This window comes from Haliotis asinina, unplaced genomic scaffold, assembly GCF_037392515.1.
Source record: "Haliotis asinina isolate JCU_RB_2024 unplaced genomic scaffold, JCU_Hal_asi_v2 scaffold_17, whole genome shotgun sequence".
NCBI classification, from domain to species: Eukaryota; Metazoa; Mollusca; class Gastropoda; order Lepetellida; family Haliotidae; genus Haliotis; species Haliotis asinina.
Window position 1 is genome coordinate 2,000,414 of NW_027133889.1, and position 22,675 is coordinate 2,023,088.

General features: G+C 40.3%; 1 protein-coding gene across 4 annotated transcripts in view; it reads left to right on the top strand.

Annotated features, from left to right (window-relative positions):
- The first annotated feature begins 6,716 nt into the window (after nucleotides 1-6,716).
- LOC137269786 (E3 ubiquitin-protein ligase TRIM33-like) overlaps nucleotides 6,717-22,675 on the top strand; it is a 43,727-nt gene continuing 27,768 nt past the window's right edge. The window contains exons 1-6 of one of the 4 annotated variants that reach the window (XM_067803625.1): nucleotides 6,717-6,758; nucleotides 13,453-14,495; nucleotides 14,849-14,907; nucleotides 15,115-15,163; nucleotides 16,598-16,657; nucleotides 19,811-21,631. In XM_067803625.1, the coding sequence (XP_067659726.1) occupies nucleotides 13,454-14,495; nucleotides 14,849-14,907; nucleotides 15,115-15,163; nucleotides 16,598-16,657; nucleotides 19,811-20,235 (1,635 nt within the window). In that variant the 5' untranslated portion in view covers nucleotides 6,717-6,758; nucleotide 13,453 and the 3' untranslated portion in view covers nucleotides 20,236-21,631. Of the gene's footprint in view, nucleotides 6,759-7,119; nucleotides 7,142-13,452; nucleotides 14,496-14,848; nucleotides 14,908-15,114; nucleotides 15,164-16,597; nucleotides 16,658-19,810; nucleotides 21,632-22,675 lie in introns of those variants that run through there. The other 3 variants (XM_067803622.1, XM_067803624.1, XM_067803623.1) reach the window with 3 other exon arrangements.

A 22,675-nucleotide genomic window follows, 5' to 3' on the forward strand; every position in this document is an offset into this window, starting at 1 on the left:
TCTCCTCTTTGATATGGCTGATACCGTGTAAAACCTAACTCATCGATCTGTCTGGTTTAAAGGGACTGCAACGTGGCCTCGTCCCTGTTAACAACTCCTGAAAATTGAAAAAGCAAATTCACCGCTGTACGTTGTTCCATGTTCTGAAAAAGAGTGCTGTGATACGTGATAAAAGATATAGCCAACCTTCTGTCCACTACCCTCCATGTCCGACTTACTGCCTCGGTGTCAGTTCTGTATCACGCTTGGTAAACCAACTGTTGTTCTAGAAGTTTCCAAACTACACTTGACCTAAAACACATTCACACATAGCGCCTCCAGCTTGTTTCCGTGCGATTACTTAAGTGTTACTTAAAGGCACATTCTTTTTCATTTTTTCTATCTTTGGTTCCTAAAGCCAGCATGGTCATTGGCCGAATTCGTGGTGTTTATCAACATTTGGAAACGTGGGCGGGCCGCGGTACCGAGTGTTGATTCACGAGCTCCACCATGCGTGTGTGTGGTGTCTGAGTGCATACCTACGTCATTCTCGTATATAGCTTATATAGTTTGCGACGTCATTAAACGCTGGCCAACGAGGGCAGTATCGGAATGTCTATCCATCAACCAGTTCTCGGGCGTCATGCTGCCGTCTTTTCGCCGTGGATGTTGAACACCGTAAACAACGCCGTAGCCAAACCAGGAAATCTTTGCGACACCGACGATATGTTTGTTATCATCTGTGACGGTCTCCACCTTTGCTCTACACTGAGAAGCGATGTAATTAAAGTTATGTCCATTAACAATCATGGATGCAGTAACTTGAGAGGAGCACACATAATATGAGCGAGGTTGGTCTTCACTATTAGGTGCCAGATTTGCCACCATAACTGTAATTGGGATTCTGGAATCAGAAAACTGGTCTGCACTGAGGGATCTAGCTGGGCCCTGTTACATGAAACGACCACAGTGCTGGGGCTACCGTAAGCTTAAGCCTCTTTATCGTTACGATAATTTTAGCGCTACGATCGTTTCATCCAACGGAACCCTGGAAGAGTAACAGTTGGGTTTATTCCTGAGCAGAGGAAGCGGAACACACCAATAGCAGTTCAACAAAGAACTGGGGCGTTGGGATAGCCTTGTGGTCTTGTCGTTCACTCGTCACCCTGAAGAACCAGGTTCGATTCCCTACTTGAGCACATTGCGTAATGTTCATTTTAAGTGTCCTCAGACACTCACAGATATTGCTAGAAAATTGTCAAAGCTAAACGCGGCATGAAATTCCACCTCACTCACTCACTCGACATCAAATGACCCCCAAATGAACATGTATGTCCACACCTTCAGCATAAGCGACGGTGTTAACACAGACACCACTAAATATTGAAAAATACGGGATTTTAATCACCGAAACGGTCGTACCATTATAAACCATTAAAGTCTTGCATAACAGCATGTAAGGACAGTAGCCAAATGTCTCGACCTCTCCACCGTACCAAAAATGACTCGGTGAAGAACAGATTCTGCAAATTTAATGAAGGCAAACCTGGCCAGATGTCAGCTTAGAATGATGTACTCAAACAGTGTTGACAAGGCATATATCGAGCATTAAACATAACCTTTCATGTATATGTTACACACGTTTTGAGGTGATATTTCATCACAATTTCAAAGAGTGACATATGACATCTCGAATTGGCACCTGTCTATTTAGATATGGCCTTGGTTGTATTTGGTTATGACAGAAAGTTGGCAATGTTAACATGCTAATGTATGAGACGTTTCCTATACAGACTATCGATCAGTTGTTTCAACTATCAATGAAAGTTTTAGGTCTTATTCATGTAGTCAATTTAAGTCGTAGCGTGATCAAGAGTACAAGGGAGACAACTCTTGAACCCTTCCTCGATAACTGTAAACCCTCCAGGGATGCATAGTTTCATTCCACGTAACGGGATTGTCAATTTTGCACAAGCGTCTAAAGATTACGTTTTTGCATAAAAAGTGACAAAACAAATCTTACTCTCTTAAAACAGACGGAGACAATAGCTTATCTTGACGCGCAATCTGCAATTTCAGTTGTAGATAGCAGTGAGTGAGTTTAGTTTTATGGCGCACTCATTAATTTTAATCCAGCTGTAAGGCGGCGGACTGTAAATAATCGAATCTGGACCAGACAATCCAGTGATCAAAAGCATGATCATGGCTCTAGGCAATCGGGAAACAATGATATGTGTCAACAAAATCGGCAAACCTCATCACCCGATCCCATTAGTCGCCTCTAAAACTGTTCGGTTTACTGGACACCAATTCCCACCCCGAATCTTCATGGGTCCCTTTGATGACTTCGTGTTGAAAGCGCGTGGCTCCTCTCCGCTGACTTTTCACATTCGTTCATCGCACATGCGTGCTGGACGAGAAATAAAAGACATAAAAGGTTGCCGCCCATTTGTGGTGTATCGGGAATGCAACAAATGAGAACAGGGGAAAATTTGGGTGAGTGAGTTAGTTTAGTTTTAGGCCGCACTCAGTAGTATTCCAGTTATATGGTAAACAATTGTCTGTACCAGACAATGCAATGATCAATAGCATGAGCATCCATCTGAGAAATTGATGTTCATTTATGGAATTTTCAGAATATTGTTAGCACTGACTTATTTGTTAAACAAAGAGTCAAAGATTGTAACATTCAGTGTATATTTTCTATGTTAAATGAGCATTCTAATTTAGAGTTCTATTCATGTTTAAAAAGTGTGATTAACATGGAATCATATTTGTCAATTTTATATGATAGAGATTTAAGAAGATATTTATCACTTTTAAGATTAGGTGAATTAAACATTACAAAGAATACAGGCAGAAGGAATAATATCCCAAGAGAATTAAGATTTTGTCCATTTTGTGGTTCATTTCATGCTTATTTGCCCACAATACAATAATTTACGAACACGATATAAATATAAATGTTTTGTCTGTATAGATTCCAACTCTCTTACCCGCCCTCTGCAATGTGAAAACAGCAACTATTTATATATGTATGCAAAATATATTAAAGAAGCTTTGATGCGACGCAACACACTATTATTGTAAATGTATACAAAAATTGCATTTGTTAATAGTATTGTGCACATCAGTCGTCTTATGTTGTATCGTACATTGTACATGGGCCTGTGGCCTTCCTACTGAATAAAGTTATAAATGCCACATGCGAGACTTCATAGACAAGCGGTACAATACAGACATCAAACGTCTTTCTTACAATGCATGCGACGTTCCCATGCAGATCTGACGCCGTTGTCAAACACATCAAACCTCACCCGACCACTACATCTTCTGACACAGTACCACTCTACCTGAAGATGCGTCTCTTGTATTGTAGTAAATAGGTCGTGTATCCACATACATGTGAGTGCCAAAGTTTTCTAAGGAGATGAAACTGTACTTTTATCCTCGTAAAAGATATATTCATGTTTACGTAGTTAATTTTCCAACGTATGTTTAAACTAAGTGCGACACGCAGCACACTACAACACCCTTAATACACAGAATAACACCATCATATGTGGAGATGAAGATGTATTGAAGGTGGAAAGACATATACCCTACGTTGTTTCATGTACGTGTCATGCCGGAGTTTGTTATATACCCTATAACGTGAGATAGTTATATACCCTACAACGTGAGTTAGTTATATACCCTACAATGTGAGTTAGTTATATACCTTACAACGTGAGATAGTTGTATACCCTGCAACGTGAGATAGTTATATACCCTACAACGTGAGTTAGTTATATACCCTACAACGTGAGATAGTTATATACCCTACAACGTGAGATAGTTATATACCCTGCAACGTGAGATAGTTATATACCCTACAGCGTGAGATAGTTATATACCCTACAACGTGAGATAGTTATATAACCTACAACGTGAGTTAGTTATATACCCTACAACGGTCCTAAGAGTGTTGCATACACCGTAATGCGCACTAGTAATGTTATATAAACTGCAGTGCATGTTAGTGGTTTTGTGTACACAACAGTCTGTAGTACGTACTAATGAGTTAGTGAGTTTGGTTTTACGCCACACTCAGCAATATTGCAGCTATATGTCGAAGGTCTGTAAATAATCGAGTCCGGACCGGGCAATCTGATTATCAACGTTATGAGCTTCGAACCACACAACTGGGATACGATGACTAGTGCCAACCAAATCAGCGACTCTGACCACCCGCTCGAGTTGGTCTGTAGCTGAAGACTAGAGTACACAGTCTATCAACATATCGATGATTATAATGAAACATACTTTTTTGGTTTTAGTATACACCTTCTAAGTAAAGTAGAATTCTAGGATTCTTACACTGATTCCTGTTGCAGAATAAAGCAGATAATCTCCAGCACACAAAGTCCGCGATGTAGTCAGTAAAGACTGTGAGCTCATCCTCTTCAAAACTTTGTAATGCACTTTCATTGTTGGGATGACTCTTAGGAAGTATAGCTGATGTGATCCAAATTACCGCGTTAGTCCGGACATTTCTGTTTTTCATTAAAAATGTTCGGATAGTGAAGCGTGCGGACTACTGAAACAAACGCCACTTCAGCAGAGTTACTTCCCTTTGACATACTGAGACAAGAACATACGAACGTGTACATGTATCAAATGACTTTATTACAGTTTGTAGATATAACAACTTGAATATTAACAATCAATCAGTGCAATGTCTGGATAGATTATTCATAGTGTTACACATACCAAAACTCAGACACTCACTTGCATTGGAAGAAATCTCCAATAAAAGACACACGCATGCTGACCATTGTCTCCAAGTTCTTTTCATCTCCAACACACTCGAAATAATTTATCATAGAGTCCATTTAGGCTCTCATTTGGCTGACAGTAGGGGAGGTGTCGGTTCGTGCTCATCGTCAGCATCTTCTGGGTCGTTGTCGGCACTTGTGGCCATAAACATGTTTCGAAATTGAATAACGTGATTTGAAGCGGTAAAGCCACCCGCGTGAATAGCCAAAATCATGAATGTCCATTTTGTTTCCAAATTCCTTAGCCTTTTCTAACAGGATATCATCACTGACCGAGGCCTTCTTACTGGTCATTTCATTTGTCCAAGCATACAGAGCCTCCTCTAATGTTTGATGTTTAGCATTTCTTGCCCTAGTTAAAGAAGCTGAACCTTCTGCAATGTTTAGCCATTTCTACTTATTATGCCAAATGTCCAAAATTGTGCTCTTGCCGATTGGGTGTCCGAATTCTTGACCAAAGTGTTTGCTAATCAGATCAAAACTGGCTTTAGGATTTTTCTCTTTGTATCTACAAATTTCACCTTTTCGTGCGGCAGTAATTTCACATCGTTTGCGCTTAGGGGCGGGACTTGCCATTGTGACTGATAGGCGTCAAGTGCAGCTGATCTCATTTTGACTCGATCGGTATTTTCTCAGCCGGGAAACATGACAGATACTAGTATTACTCAAACTAAATAAAAGTGAAGCCTATTAACTGATTAAAATCACAAACTAATGACATGCTCAATTTAGAAGTGTCACCTCACTTGACAATCATCATTGAAGTCAGCCAATGAAGACCAGCGCTAATCACAGGCGCTCACGAGGTAAGGTTTTTATCCGAACTTTTTGATGTACCGCAGGATTAATGAAGCAAAACCATGTGTACCTAGCTAATCTGTTACCGCTGATTAACGTCCGCGTACGGAGACTGAAGCATCGGATTAATGAATCAACGGGTAATGAGTTTATTTAGTCAACAGGATTGGTTACAGCTAGCTACTGTTCGGATATCGAGGGAATCGGATTATCGGGGCCCGGACTAACGCGGCCTGACTCATGCCCTAACTGTCGATTAAACATGTTCTGTCGGCAACTAACACAAAATTCACACCACGTGTGGAGAAAGAGTTCGGTTGAAGGGAAGTAACTCTGTGAGGGTTGTGCATTCCTTGTTAGAACATTCTCCAATCAAAGTGAGTCAGTGTTTACTTACAATTTATATGCGAACAAAGCCTTGTATTTAGCTGGAGAGAGATTGATTGAGTGAAAGACAGCTGCCTGGGTGATTGTATTAAAGTTTCCTAACCGGATCACGGCGAGGGAGAGATGCAACGTACTGCATAGATATAGGTCGTGCAATTCTTTAAGGAATCGAAACATGGTTGTACTTGAGAGGAGCTGACACGCTGCCATATTTCCCAGAGTTAAAAACTGGGAGAAATTGTGTGTAGAACTTTTACTGAGAATAAAGAAACAGGGATATGTACGAATGTATCTTATTCATATACATATATTATTTGTTATCAAACAACAAGATATGTTACTTATATATAAACGGAAAAACTTGAAACTATTAAAGTCAAAAGTTATTGTACAAAGCTTTTGAAGTTATATTTGCCGGCATTGAATGTAAATATGAAATTTTAGGAAAGGCATTCATGTAAGAGGTTTGAATTTATTTAGTCATCACATTAATGCATTCTACTGACGTATAGTTACAAAATGCATAACTCTGTGGAGATGTTTGGTTAGAGCAGATATTATATATGACTTTCTTACCAAATCACATGGACCCACTACGAGACTGTAGTAAAACTGGTAGATATCTATCTCAATATATTTTTCAGTGTTGTCAAATAACCCAGTTTGTACGGCCATATCAATGCACTGGGTAACCTGCTACAATTCAATAACGATGAAACTAGCGCATAAAGATCTGACCCGGAAGTGACATGTACAACAAGGAAGCCGAACCTCAAGGTAGGTGTATCCTGTCCTGTCTCAACATATCCCAGTAAAACTGTTTTGATACAGATATGGTTCCAATCAAAATTAGAAACATATGTAGATGGTAGATGATAAATTACCTACTTTTGTCACACTTTAAGCTTATACAGCCGAGCGTCAAAATAAACAGCTTATCCTATCCTTGCTAATCTTACCTGTGACGTCATTCCTCCTAATGCATTTAGCGCAATCCTTGTAATATAGCTCTTAAACAGCAAAAGCAGATCTTTTGACTCTGTGGCAAATAATCAGGGTGTTGATTGGAGCGTATTTTACAAGAAATAACCCGACACAAGAATTTGAAGTATCATATCCACGAATGCTTTCAAGTCGGCGTAAGCGAAGAAACGCGACAGGTAGAACAGGGTATTTTTAGATTAACAAAGCCAGAGACATGTCACGATGACCTAAACATCCGGCGATTTTGTATGTAGGCCGGAGTTGCAACTAGGCTGACAGCACAAGGTGTGTGGTATATACGGGTGGAGAGCTAGTATATACTAGAAGATTCGTTTGATACTTTAAGTGTTTAGTGGTAGTTGGAACGCGTGAAAGACACAGGCAGAGTTAAAATCTTAAAACAGTGATAGCAGGAGGTGTGTATGGTTATGGAGAATGCAGTGGGCGTAAAGGTGTAGCAAATTGTGAGTACTGGTGGGTAGCGCTAGTTTTGTGAGTGAGTGAGTGAGTTTAGTTTTACGTCGCACTTAGCAATATTCCAGCTATATGGCGACGGTCTGTAAATAATCGAGTCTGGACCAGACAATCCAGTGATCAACAACATGAGCATCGATCTGCGCAATGGGGAACCGATGACATGTGTCAACCAAGTCAGCTAGTCTGACCACCCGATCCCGTTAGTCGCCTCTTACGACAAGCATAGTCACCTTTTATGGCTAGTTTTGTGGACGAGAGTGGACAGTATATGTTAGTAGATCTCACAAAGTAGAGAATGAGGGTAAGATGTGGTAGGAATGGTGTACATACAGGGGTTGTGATTGCGGATAGTGTATGCTAGTAGATATTAAAAAGTGCAGATTGGGATTAAGATGTGGTATAAATGGTGTACATACACTGTGTGGGGTGGGGGTAGGGGTGAGAATGGACAGTGTATTGTAGTGGTTGAGAGAAGGGGGCGTGGGGGTGTATGCCAGTAGATATTACAAACTCGAGATAAGGATTAAGATGTCGTATCAATGGTTTATAAGATAACTCTTTGAGGGTTAGTTAGATTCTTGCAATTCTCTCAGTCTGAGATATTTGTACACAGACAGTGTCTCAGATAAAAACGCACCAATTGTTAAAACAGAATCAAATCTTTTTACAAAATTGTTGAAATGTTTATTTACAATTTATACGCGAACAGAACCGTTTCATTTACCTGGTGAGAGATTAATGAGTGGGAGACACGTGTTTCCTACCCTGACCACGGCGAGGTGGAGAGGCGATGTACTGCATGTGTTGTATAATTTTAAAAGAAATCGAAGTATGGTCGTATTCGCGAGGAAGTGAAGACCAGAGTTGAAAGATGGGAGAAAGTGCGTGTTGGATATAGACTTATATGCGCGTATGCTATTCACATACAGATCCTGTTTACCATCAAACAAGAAGAATGTTTACTTCAAACGTACAAAATGTGAAACTACTAAAGCGAAAGGGTATTGCAAATGTACAAAGCTTTTGAATTCATATTATCCGGCATTATATGCAAATAAATCTTAGTAAAAACATTCATGTCACAGGTTTCCGTTTATTAAAAATCAAATTAATGATTTGTGTTAACGTATATATATATATGTATAACACGTATATATATATATATATATATATATATATATATATATATATATATATATATATATATATATATATATATATATATATATATATATATATATATTAGCTGTACAGCACTCTCCTACCACGTCACATGGGCCCCGCACAAGACTAGTAAAACTAGCAGACATTTATATTAACATGCCATTCAATATCATAAACGATACAGTTTGCACGGCCATTGCCAATGCACTAGGTAACATACAACAATTCGAATACGATAAATATCGTTCATTAAGATCTGACCCGGCAGTGACATGTACAACAAGGAAGTCGAACTTCCAGGTAGGTGTGTCGTCATGTTTCAAAATATCCAAGTAAAATTCTCCTGATATAGATACAGTTAAAATAAGAGAAACACACAGATGGTAGATGTTAAAGTATCTACCTTTGTCACACTTTAAGCTTATACAGCCCAGTGTCAATCAAACAGGCAGTCCTGTCATTGTCTATCCTATATTAGACGCCATTTCTCGTGTTACCTTATGCACGATCTGTGTAATTTAACTTTTAAAGGACCTGTGAAGGTCCCGGGGTAGAATAGGCCTTCAGCAACCCATGCTTGCCATAAAAGCCGACTCAGCTTGTCGTAAGAGGCGACTAACGGGATCGGGTGGTCAGGCTCGCTGACTTGGTTGACGCGTGTCATCGGTTCCCCATTGCGCAGATCGATGCTCATGTTGTTGATCACTGGATTGTCTGGTCCAGACTCGATTATTTACAGACCGCCGCCATACAGCTGTAATATTGCTGAGTGCGGCGTAAAACTAAACTCACTCACTCACTAACTTTTAAAGACCAGATCTGTTTCACTTTGATGCAGTTAAACATAGTGTATATTGGAGCGTATTTTATAAGGAATAACCTGAAACCTATAGGTCTGACACGGATTTGAAGTATTTTGTATGGTCGCTTTGGATGTTTGTGGGGAGGAGGTAAACGAAGCAACGCAAGAGGGTATTTTTAGATTAACAATGCATGTCACGATAACATAAACACCCTGTGATTGTGCAGTAGGGTACGTAGGTCGGAGTTGCCACTGGGATGACAGCACAATGTGTGTGGGGTATACGGGTGAAGTACTAGAGTATATTGGAAGATTCGTTTGATACGATAAGTACTTATTGACAGATGGTACGCGTGGATGACATGGATGGATTTGATTGTAATAAAATATTGAATAAGGTTATGAGAAATGGTTATGGTGAATAATGGATAGTGTGTAGTGTATGTGGATAGTGTATGCTACTAGATACCGCAAACTGGAGAAAGGGTTAAGATGTAGTAAATAGTGAACACACAGGGGATAGTGGCGTAGATAGTATGTGCTACTAGATATCACAAAGTGGAGATACCGATAAAGATGTAGTAAATAGTGAACACACAGGGGAGGGTGGAGTAGATAGTATGTGCTAGTAAATATCACAAAGTGGAGATAGCGGTAAAGATGTAGTAAATAGTGAACACACAGGGGAGGGTGGAGTAGATAGTATGTGCTAGGAAATATCACAAAGTGGAGAGAGTGGTAAAGACGTAGTAAATAGTGAACACACAGGGGAGGGTGGAGTAGATAGCATGTGCTAGTAAATATCACAAAGTGGAGAGAGTGGTAAAGATGTAGTACATAGTGAACACACAGGGCAGGGTGGAGTAGATAGTATGTGCTAGTAAATATCACAAAGTGGAGACAGCGGTAAAGATGTAGTACATAGTGAACACACAGGGCAGGGTGGAGTAGATAGTATGTGCTAGTAAATATCACAAAGTGGAGAGAGTGGTAAAGATGTAGTACATAGTGAACACACAGGGCAGGGTGGAGTAGATAGTATGTGCTAGTAAATATCACAAAGTGGAGACAGCGGTAAAGATGTAGTACATAGTGAACACACAGGGCAGGGTGGAGTAGATAGTATGTGCTAGTAAATATCACAAAGTGGAGAGAGTGGTAAAGATGTAGTAAATAGTGAACACACAGGGGAGGGTGGAGTAGATAGTATGTGCTAGTAAATATCACAAAGTGGAGATAGCGGTAAAGACGTAGTAAATAGTGAACACACAGGGGAGGGTGGAGTAGATAGTATGTGCTAGTAAATATCACAAAATGGAGATACCGATAAAGACGTAGTAAATAGTGAACACACAGGGGAGGGTGGAGTAGATAGTATGTGCTAGTAAATATCACAAAGTGGAGATAGCGGTAAAGATGTAGTAAATAGTGAACACACAGGGGAGGGTGGAGTAGATAGTATGTGCTACTAGATATCACAAAGTGGAGATACCGATAAAGATGTAGTAAATAGTGAACACACAGGGGATAGTGGCGTAGATAGTATGTGCTACTAGATATCACAAAGTGGAGATACCGATAAAGATGTAGTAAATAGTGAACACACAGGGGATAGTGGCGTAGATAGTATGTGCTACTAGATATCACAAAGTGGAGATACCGATAAAGATGTAGTAAATAGTGAACACACAGGGGATAGTGGCGTAGATAGTATGTGCTACTAGATATCACAAAGTGGAGATACCGATAAAGATGTAGTAAATAGTGAACACACAGGGGATAGTGGCGTAGATAGTATGTGCTACTAGATATCACAAAGTGGAGATACCGATGAAGATGTAGTAAATAGTGAACACACAGGGGATAGTGGCGTAGATAGTATGTGCTACTAGATATCACAAAGTGGAGATACCGATAAAGATGTAGTAAATAGTGAACACACAGGGGATAGTGGCGTAGATAGTATGTGCTACTAGATATCACAAAGTGGAGATACCGATAAAGATGTAGTAAATAGTGAACACACAGGGGATAGTGGCGTAGATAGTATGTGCTACTAGATATCACAAAGTGGAGATACCGATAAAGATGTAGTAAATAGTGAACACACAGGGGATAGTGGCGTAGATAGTATGTGCTAGGAAATATCACAAAGTGGAGATACCGATAAAGATGTAGTAAATAGTGAACACACAGGGGATAGTGGCGTAGATAGTATGTGCTACTAGATATCACAAAGTGGAGATACCGATAAAGATGTAGTAAATAGTGAACACACAGGGGATAGTGGCGTAGATAGTATGTGCTACTAGATATCACAAAGTGGAGATACCGATAAAGATGTAGTAAATAGTGAACACACAGGGGATAGTGGCGTAGATAGTATGTGCTACTAGATATCACAAAGTGGAGATACCGATAAAGATGTAGTAAATAGTGAACACACAGGGGAGGGTGGAGTAGATAGTATGTGCTAGGAAATATCACAAAGTGGAGAGAGCGGTAAAGATGTAGTACATAGTGAACACACAGGGGATAGTGGCGTAGATAGTATGTGCTACTAGATATCACAAAGTGGAGATACCGATAAAGATGTAGTAAATAGTGAACACACAGGGGAGGGTGGAGTAGATAGTATGTGCTAGGAAATATCACAAAGTGGAGATACCGATAAAGATGTAGTAAATAGTGAACACACAGGGGATAGTGGCGTAGATAGTATGTGCTACTAGATATCACAAAGTGGAGATACCGATAAAGATGTAGTAAATAGTGAACACACAGGGGATAGTGGCGTAGATAGTATGTGCTACTAGATATCACAAAGTGGAGATACCGATAAAGATGTAGTAAATAGTGAACACACAGGGGATAGTGGCGTAGATAGTATGTGCTACTAGATATCACAAAGTGGAGATACCGATAAAGATGTAGTAAATAGTGAACACACAGGGGAGGGTGGAGTAGATAGTATGTGCTAGTAAATATCACAAAGTGGAGATACCGATAAAGATGTAGTAAATAGTGAACACACAGGGGAGGGTGGAGTAGATAGTATGTGCTAGGAAATATCACAAAATGGAGATACCGATAAAGACGTAGTAAATAGTGAACACACAGGGGAGGGTGGAGTAGATAGTATGTGCTAGGAAATATCAAAAAGTGGAGATACCGATAAAGATGTAGTAAATAGTGAACACACAGGGGAGGGTGGAGTAGATAGTATGTGCTAGTAAATATCACAAAGTGGAGAGAGTGGTAAAGATGTAGTAAATAGTGTACATGCACGTGGGTGCGGATGGAGAGTGTATGTTAGTAGATATCACAAAGTGGAGATATTGGGTAAGATGTTGCTAGTATTGTACATGAAGGGAAAGGTGGGAATAGATAGTGTATTCTAGCAGATATCACAAAGTGTAGGAGATCCCTCTTTTAAGGTGCAGTAAATTGTGTACATATAGAGATGGGTGGGGAGGGATAGTGTATGGTAGTAGATAACACAGAGTTTAGGATATAGGAGTTAAGGTGTAGTAACTGGTGTACATACAGAGATGGGTAGGACGGATACTGTATGATTGTAGATATAGCACAACGTCGGAGATAGCATTAATGAGTATCAACTGGTGTACATACATGGGTGGGTGGCGGGTGGATACTGTATGGCAGTAGATAGCCCACAGTGTCGGAGATTGGGATTAAGGTGTAGTGAATGGTGGAGATACAGCTGTGGTTTGGGGTGGAAAGTGTGTGCTAGTAGGGATCAGATAGTCTGGGAGATAAGGCTTAAGATGGATTAAATTGTGGACATAGGGGGATGGGTTGGGTGGATGGGATATGCTAGTAGGTAACATACAGCGTCGGACATAACGTTAATGTGTAGCAAATGACGTCCATACATGGGTGGCTTGGGATGGATAGTATATGCTAGTGGATATGGGGTGTAGCGAATGGTGTATACATAGAGGTGGGTGGGAGTGGACAGTGCGTGCCATTCTTGTGAAGTGTAATCGATAGAATAAAGACAGCCATTCTATCTGGTTTCAGCATGGACCCCTTCCCCAAGTGTTCTGTCTGCCAGCAGCAGTTTACCCTGAAGGGTCCCGCTCCCTACCTACTGCCCTGTCTACATGCTGTATGTGAGACATGTGTGACATCTGCAGCTGGTGGTGTCATATCATGCTCTACATGTCAGAGGGAGGTCAACCTCACAGACACAAGTCTGCAGAGGGATGGAGTGAGACAGAAGGAAATATTCCATCTGACAGCCAAACATCGACCCACAGAGCTTCTCTGTACACATGAAGATGATGGCAACCAGGCTGTGTGTTGGTGTCAGGAGTGTGAAGAGCTTCTCTGCGAATACTGTCAGAACATGCACAACAGTTTTAAAGCTACCAGACGACATGTTGTTGAAACATTCACAGATACAACACCGGGAAGTATGTATGCTGAATCAGTTTGTAAACTACATGATCGTTATCCTCTTGAGTATTTTGACAAAAACTGCAACGTTTTAATCTGTGCCAAATGCAGGCTTGGCGAACATGCTGATCACAACGTTACAGATTTAAATGTGGCTGCTGATGCTGCTAAAGGACGGGTACAAGAACATCAGAGGAACGTGTCTGCATATCGTATTTCCCACCAAGCATATCTGACGAGCATCAGCAAAGCCATAAATGACACAAAGAAGACGAGCAGTGATCTGAAGGAGGCCATCCACTACACTTTCCATTCTCTGAGGACACAACTCGATCAAAGAGAAAAGGAACTGATCATCGAGCTTGAGAATAAGACGAAGCAGGAACTGTCAAATCTCAACACCAAGCAAGGTACCTCTGAAGGTGAGAGTGAGCGATGCAAGTGGGCATCAGAGTACATCAAGAAAATACTCAGGTATGCTTCGAACTGGGACTTTCTGACACTGGAGAGTTCAATACAAGAATCAGCGAAGACGTACCTCACATCACTACCACCAGACACATACAGGTCATGTGCAACTGCCTTGAACACGAGAGGATTGGACAAATTGAAATCCGAAATTTCTGAATTCGGGTCTATTCGAGCATCTTGCTCATATCAAACAGGTACTTACTTGCTCTTTTTCTGCCCCCCTCACTCTCACACAGACACACACAAACACATATAGATAGATAGATAGACAGACAGACAGACAGACAGACAGACAGACAGACAGACAGACAGACAGATGAGTAAACCGCCCAAGGAGAACGGTCTCGTGCTGATTATCAACGTTGAAGGTGTCCCCATACCTGTCTGGTTTTAGTATACATCAAAAGTGAATATTTGATGGCCTCTTTATGAATAGTGATTCGAGTGTCCCTGCATGGTGGTATGATGATATTAGATCAGAAGACTTTTTCGCAATTCAGTTTGGCGTAGACGATTTGATTTGTGATGGTTTGGAGTTATTTTACAGACAAAGGAACACAGGCAGGTGGCAGTCATCTAGTTGATCCTGTTAGCAAAAACGAGCATGTAAGTACTGCATAATGAGTGAACATGCGCATATGTCTCGTTCTTTCCTTAATATTTATTGTTAACTATTTACGATCAAGCGAGAAATATGTCAATATTGTTTGTACACAAAACGTATGTTTGAGGGTTAGATTTTATAATTAAACAAACCTACTGGTGTTTCAATTTTGAATTGCGACATTAATTGTTTATCCCTTTTATTACAAGCTGGAGTTTCTGGAGGTTCCCGACGATCCAACAACACTGCCACGGTTTGGTAAGATAATTCTTAAAACAGTGAAATGGGAAATAACGTTATTGGAACAGTCTGATCTGTGTCAGCGCTAAAAGAAACACATCACCTGGACACATACTAGATGTCGCCATGAAAACGATTGTTGTTTTTACCAAAGATTTCACTCCCATTTTCAGACAGAGATCACTTGTTGTGGAAGCAAAAGCTTCCACGATTCTCGCGAAACGAGCTTAATGATACTTGACAGGTTCGAGAAGATCGCGATCGTCTCCTTGAGGCGATAAAGCCTATAATCACCGATTGTAAAGCCTAGAGTATCTCCAGCCTAATCATGGCTGCGGTTGCCATGGTATTTCCTCGTCGATCCTACTCATGTTTTGGGATCACAGGGCTCAGCTGTCTCTATAATCCTCTAATCCCCAGCACAGGCTCTAGCAGCTACCGCTACATGAGTTTGGTTATTCAAGACACATCATTTATGACTCATCATTCAGATAACTAACGGAAAGTGCCTCTATTCAGCATTTCTAAGGCCCTGTTGTTATTCATCCGAGTCGTCGGACCCTGTGACCAGTTTCATCATCACCCAAACATCCATCTGGAAACAAACATATTTAAACTCATACAGACCCGTCAGTCGACAACAGACAACTTCAGTTCGTTCACATGTTGAGTCACTAACATGGTTAGATTATCAATGTTCATAAGTCCAAGATTATTCTCTACTAGAAACTTTCAGAATTAAGGGCACTTTTATCGCACTGAAAAACCTCACCCACTCGACACTGTGTGTGTATACTTTGGTTCTGCTTAAAAGGATAATGACAAAATTGGGCTTGGTAGATAAAAGTCTACACATTCTTCTGGAGTTCACTGTGTTGCCAGTACAAGAATTGGATGACGACAGTTTGTTAGTTTTTGAAAGGCATTTAGAAGTTGGACGAACAGGAATACATGACACGTTCTATGGATAACAACTTCTTTTTATTCTTTACACGAAATTTCTTGTTCCTTCATCAGCTTGGATGTGTTCTGACCCGCGAAAGTCCAGGGTAGAACAGTGTCCTTCAGCAGCCAATTTATGACATGACATTTAGTAACTTGTTTCAGGAGGATCCAGGTCAGACAAAGATTCCACTCGAGGTAGATCAAGAAATGAAGAGACACGATATTTTGATAAGATTGCATTTAATCATATTAAACATCATCAGCACCATTTAGAAATGGACACCTGCTGAACTGAAATGAATAGCAATTTGAACTGCAGTTGGCCTGTGAAAGCCACTTCGGAAACTAAATAGATTGAGATTTGTGTTAATAGATGTTATGGTGTGTTCAAAAGAGCCGTACCCAGATCTTTAAACTAATCATAACTTTTACTCTTAAAATCAAATTTAGGTTTAGCACGTCTTCTTTCTGTGATTCGTCGACAAGTTGCTTGTATGTATGTTGCAGGTGCTCGGTGTGAAACCTACAGACGTGAAACAGGGACGATGACGTCGATGACTCTACGGTGTAAGTACAATCAGATGCTAACTCTCTTAAACAATTGATGAAGCGCCGTTGTCACCTCTTCGCAGATATGCATAAAGTTCTGGGTTAGAACTGGTCTTCAGTAAGCCAAGCTTGTCGTAAGAGGGAACTAGCGAGATCGGATGTTTAAGCTCCTCGACTTGGTTGAAACATATCATCTTACCCTAGTTGCACAGGTCGGTGCTCATGATGTTGATCACTGAATTGTGAGGTCCTGCCTCGAATAATTATAATCGCGGCCATACAGCTGAAATATTACTGATTACGATGTAAAACTAGACTCATTCACTCATTCCTTTGCTACTGTAAATTATATACTGAAGAGCGAATGAAACGCGTCTCTGTTGGAATATTTACCCGTTTGCACCGTTAAACAACAAACCAACCGACCATTCATGAAATGATTGGTCACTGACTACCGTTTAAACACCAACTGCAGTGTCCGTGCTGTACACGGGATGCTATATACGGAATACTGTACACAGGATGTTGTACACAGGATCGTATATACAGAATGCTCTATACAGGATGCTATACACAAGATGCTATACACAGGATGCTGTACACCGAATGTTGTACTCAGGATCCTATACACAGGATGCCCTACACATTATAGTCTACACGGGATGCTGTGCTGAGATCATTTATACTACATAGGAACGAGTATTCACGGTTGGGTGGTTTGATCATTGATAATGAGTTGACTATGTGATAAGTGCAAAAGGGTCTTCATCTTTATACTTGAGAAGCTTAGCTGGATTTCTCTTTAACACCCTCACGCAAAATGTTCCTCACCCAACACTCCAACATATTGTCAGTGTATTCGTGATTCAGATGACAGAAACACAGACGCATGTTTACATCCACAACTGCCGATCTATTTCCACTTTAATATGCTGTGTAGAGAGTGAGTGAGTTAGTAAGCTTTTACACAGATTGTAGCACTATTCAAGCAACATAACAACAGGAAACACCAGAATTGGGTTTCACACGTTGTACCCATGTGAGGAATCAAACACGGGTCCTCAGCGTAACGAACCAACATTGTAATCTCTAGACTACCCCTACGCTACATTAAGTAGACACGATATGGTGTGTTTTATTTATCGTATACGTCATTAGTTGCCGGCTGTCGTTTATAAACAATTACCGAAAAAATATAACGCTATTCTTGCATAGCTTGTAATCTTATCACATTTGGCATTCACAATGAGAGTTGCTCATAACACCGATCAGTGGAATCAAATATGGTATTCACTAGACAGGATGATAAAAAAATGGGGCTCCTATTGTTTGGTGCTATGGCCTTTGGTGTTGAATTCTTTGTCGGTGGTGTAATGTAGTTAATTAGCAATGTGTTGCACTTTCAGGACATAAAAGGTTTCTCCGCGTGTTTCAAAGTGGAATTGAACGTCATTGTTGTTATCGATGTCAACATTTGGAGTAATGATTAATGGTGTCCCCGTCTACAGATAGAAATCGGCTCACACGGCGCCATCACTTCACGTCCAAAAGCGTTTGAGGACGTATAAACGTTCGTAGGGTAGAAAAGCCAAACATGTCATATGCTATTGTGCCCATGACGACCCGTGTTAAAATCGATCTTTAGTAGCGCATGCTTGTCACTAAAAGGTGAGTTCCCTGACTTGGATTGTGCTCATGACGTTGATCACCGGATTCTCTGGTCCAGTCTCGATTATGTACAGACCGCCGCCATGTTAGTGGAAGATTGATGAGTGCGGCATTAAACAACAATGAACTGGTCAACCATACACTCAGTTCAAACTAATCCTCTTCTTGTTGAGTTTAATCAAAAACAATAAACGGAGATATTACATCAACTGGTAGTAAAAGAGAAGTAGAATAAACAGAAACACAAGCCGGGATTTTGCTCACAGACAACTGTAGGATCATGTCACAAGCAAACGGAGGGTCTATCTGACTCACTGTCTATTCTCTACACGATTCCTAACTTAACTGGCTCTGTTTAGTTCAAAGGGGTTCTACTTTTACCAACGGCCCGACACAGACAATTTGCCAAATTATTTTTAACAATAGGAATAAATTCGCATCTGTAATGTTAATTGTTCATCATAAACTTATCAAATTCCAACTGTATCGTTTGGTTTAATATCAGTGAAATGTGTAAGATGAAAGCCTACAATTATAATAATAAGATGCGAGAATATGTAGCTCAGCAAGGAGGCAGATAATACAGTTTACTGAAAGGTGACAGTACTTGGAAGTGCTTGATTGTTATTCGAAAATTATAGGTTTTACATGTTGAATTGAATATTCACTGAAATGAGTAAACGTGTTTGTCTGCTTTTCAGAGAATAGAAGACTGTAGACGATTCCTGATTTCAGATACTTTCTGTGAAGGAAAGACGATTCATGTGGCACCGATAAAGATGAATGTTTACTCACTACCAAAGTCAAAACTTGTATGAAAGTACACGTTCATGTTTTATTTCTTGCTGAAACTGTAACTAAAGAGTTAATCATATATGAAAATGACAAGGCTGAGAACAGTGTTATAAAAACAAATATGAGAGAATACATGTTACAGTCGATACATATAACGCGACAACCTGTGTCCCGCCCAGCGAGTGTGTTCAGACTGTGGTCAGTGATTGAAGCGGACGTAGAAGTTACCTGTTAATACTGGGTCTGTTGGACACTCGGATGTAAAAATATCGTCAAACAACTACTTTGTCATTCTTATTGTTTACGAAATCGTATAAGAAGAGTTTAGAATACAAACAATGATAGTTTTATCATGATATAAAGTTTATACAAATGTTTTTTCAGTCCTCAAGTGTCTATTTCTGACTACAGACAACTAACCAGCGCAACTAACAATTTCTGACAAAATGTTTTACAGAGTGTTTATTTCATTGTCAGTCAATGTAAAATTGTATGAAAAACATTTAGAATATCCATACATATATTTTCACAGCATTATAATATCTATTTACATCACAGTTATGACACAATTCACACACAGACGAAAATGGCAGCCAATATTCAGTGCACTGTTTTGTAAACCTTGAAACGAGGTTGATGATAAAATGTCTAATTTGTTGTCTGAACTCTAAAAAATTGTTAAAGTGTAATCAAAATGTATATTTCCAGGTCCTCAACTACAACTAAACGCTGCTCGAGCCAACACAGACATGTACCACGTAACTACTGACGGTCAGCTGGTCAACTCGCCGTCCGCCACACAACACAGACACAGCCGCAGGTTACGGAAATATCAGGGTACATGTGCCTCCACCTCCATCCCCCTTCCTCCATCCCCCTCTACTGTCACCCCTGCCCCACACAACCCACAGTACTGGGAGACACAGTCTAGGGTGGGTGTGGTGGGTGGAGGGTTGGAGTGGCCTGTCCTGGAGGTGGGTGTGGTGGAGGAGAGTCAGGTGGACAGTGAGAGGTATGTTTGTCTACAGCGCCGCTCCTGGTGTGTCAGTGTATGGAGCTGTGACACACACTGGGGGAGTCTCTGTACCAGGGTGTGTCAGCAGGTGGAGAGGGGGAAGTGTTACAATGTCTGACACACCCGGCACACAGGCCACCCTCCACTATGGCGTTGTGCTGGATGTGGGGAGGGGGAGACTCGCCTTCATTGACCTAAATAGAGAGGTTGTTTTAGCCAAGGTGGATGTTGAGTGGAGGGAGTCTCTTCTTCCCATGTTTGGTGTTGGGTGGCCAGGTTGCTACAGTCAACATGAAGGTGATAAGTGGGGCAGATATCTCCATGACTGACACCAAGAAGTCACTTATCTATGATGCCTTGAATTAGACAATAAGATAAACATGACATTGTGTAAACATGTAAGTGTGACTTATTTATTTAAACTGTCAAATGTAACTGTAGTGATTGAGGCGGACGTATAAGTTGTCTGTTCATGTGTTGTTTGATGTGGACTAGAATGTAACGAGGTCAGCTAAATGTGTTGTTTTTCTACTTGACTGGATTCTGTAGGATGTTACAAACATTTTGCATCCCCACATGACTATTGTTATGATTATTATTCTGCAGTAGTTGACCAGTTTATTACACATTTCATACACATCTGAGAAATTACACAACAAAAAACTGAATCCACAGATTCATCAAAAGTTTCAAATCATGAATTTATTATCATATTTGGTTTCTACTCTGTAATGTAAATGTTTTAAATGCCCACGTGAACAGTTGTGATGAAACTATTGTCGTTGTGAATCCACACACGTCACATTTGATATCGGTGAAGACATGTGGTGAAAGTGATTGAACCGACAGAATTTCTTCGTGTACGTGGTGAGACGCATATTCCGAAACACAATCAAGTTCACAGAATCTTTGGTTTCTCTACTTAAATGGGTTGTATTGTCAGTAAGTCACCTGGAAAACGTTTGGGGTAAGTGTAGCATTAATGGCAGAATTTAGATATATTTAGTCTTCCAAGTGCAGCAAATACACTGTTCACAGAAGACAAGAGCATACATAAGTGTAGGGCGACTATGTGGCGTGGACTGTCTTCCGTCTGATTTTGGTCACGTGTTTCAACTCATTGTTTTGAGTCATTAACCCTGTGTCCGTCCTAGCACTCCTGCATAATATGAGAGGAAAATTTTCAGTAAATACCGTTCGGTAACTCTCGACGTTCATTGAACTATTATTGTGTCTCTCAAGACAGACACATATCTAACATTTGGCTAAACGGCATTCTATTTTGACTTTCCAAACAGTCTCTAACCGTTGTCACTCATGAGCCAAACTGCAATCATGTATACGGAATCTGATGGAATTCTCTTTCTGATTTATGGATGTACTTTGCAGTATACCATATCTCTTCAATGGAAACATTCCGTCATAAAAAAATCTGTATGTGTCTGAAGAAAAAACATTAACTGATGTATTTATGATATAACTCAAAGTTGTAATACATAGATCTATGATTTTAACACTCGTTATGTTTCTGTCCATATGTACACAAACAGTCAAAACTAGACGCTGCTGTCACTTGTGTGGCAAGGGCGGTCAGGTAGCTTAGTGGTGAAGGCGTTCGCTCGTCACGTCGAGGATCCTACTTCGATTCCACTTATGGGTACTGTATGTGAAGCCCATTTCTGGTATCCCCCGCCGTGATATTGCTGGAATAATTCTAAAAGCGGCGTAAAATCATACTCACTCACTCATTAGTTTGCATGATAATGATATCATTACTAACATCAGAGTATCACAGACATATTTACAGGGGCGAGCAAAGTAAAGTGTCATCATGTACTAGATGTGCGTGAACAGTACCAGCACCTCTCAAATACTGTTTCGTAAATGAGATATGTGTTATGAATCTGACTGTGCAAAACTGCTCGAGCGTGAATCTCTCCATTATTCTGAATAGGTTTACGAGTTGAAACAGTTTGTTGAAAAAAAATAAAACTTAAAACACATTAATATATACATGTGAGCAGTCACTCAAACAGTCGACTCGTGAATGTGGTGAATGTAAGCATCCTGTATGTAATCACGTGCAATTTATCGATATATTATTAGCAGGGTTAATCTACAATTTGTATATACATCACGATTGGATTTGAAGTACCACTGATTACAACACTCATTTAATCGTTGGGCATCGGTTTCATATTGGTAGAGAAACTAATATGATGTAAGTCTCATTTCGTTCGGGTTTCAAGTATTTCTTTTTCAAATGTTAACTGCACGAACTGCCAATCATGTGGAACCGTCCCAGCGTGTTTATTGTACTTCTGAACATACAAATATAAGCCTAAAGTACATGTCGGGTATTGTGCTCAGGTAACAAATATAGTCATCATGTAGCATGGTTTTACTCCCCGTAAGAATATAAAAGTTGTTTTGAAACGTTGAATTGAGTTCAGCTGTGATGTCCTTCTGCAATATTCATGAATACTTCTCCTGTCTCAACATTGCCTCATCTACCTCGAAAGATAGCTTTGTTTGACCTGGATACAGGTCCTCCTAAA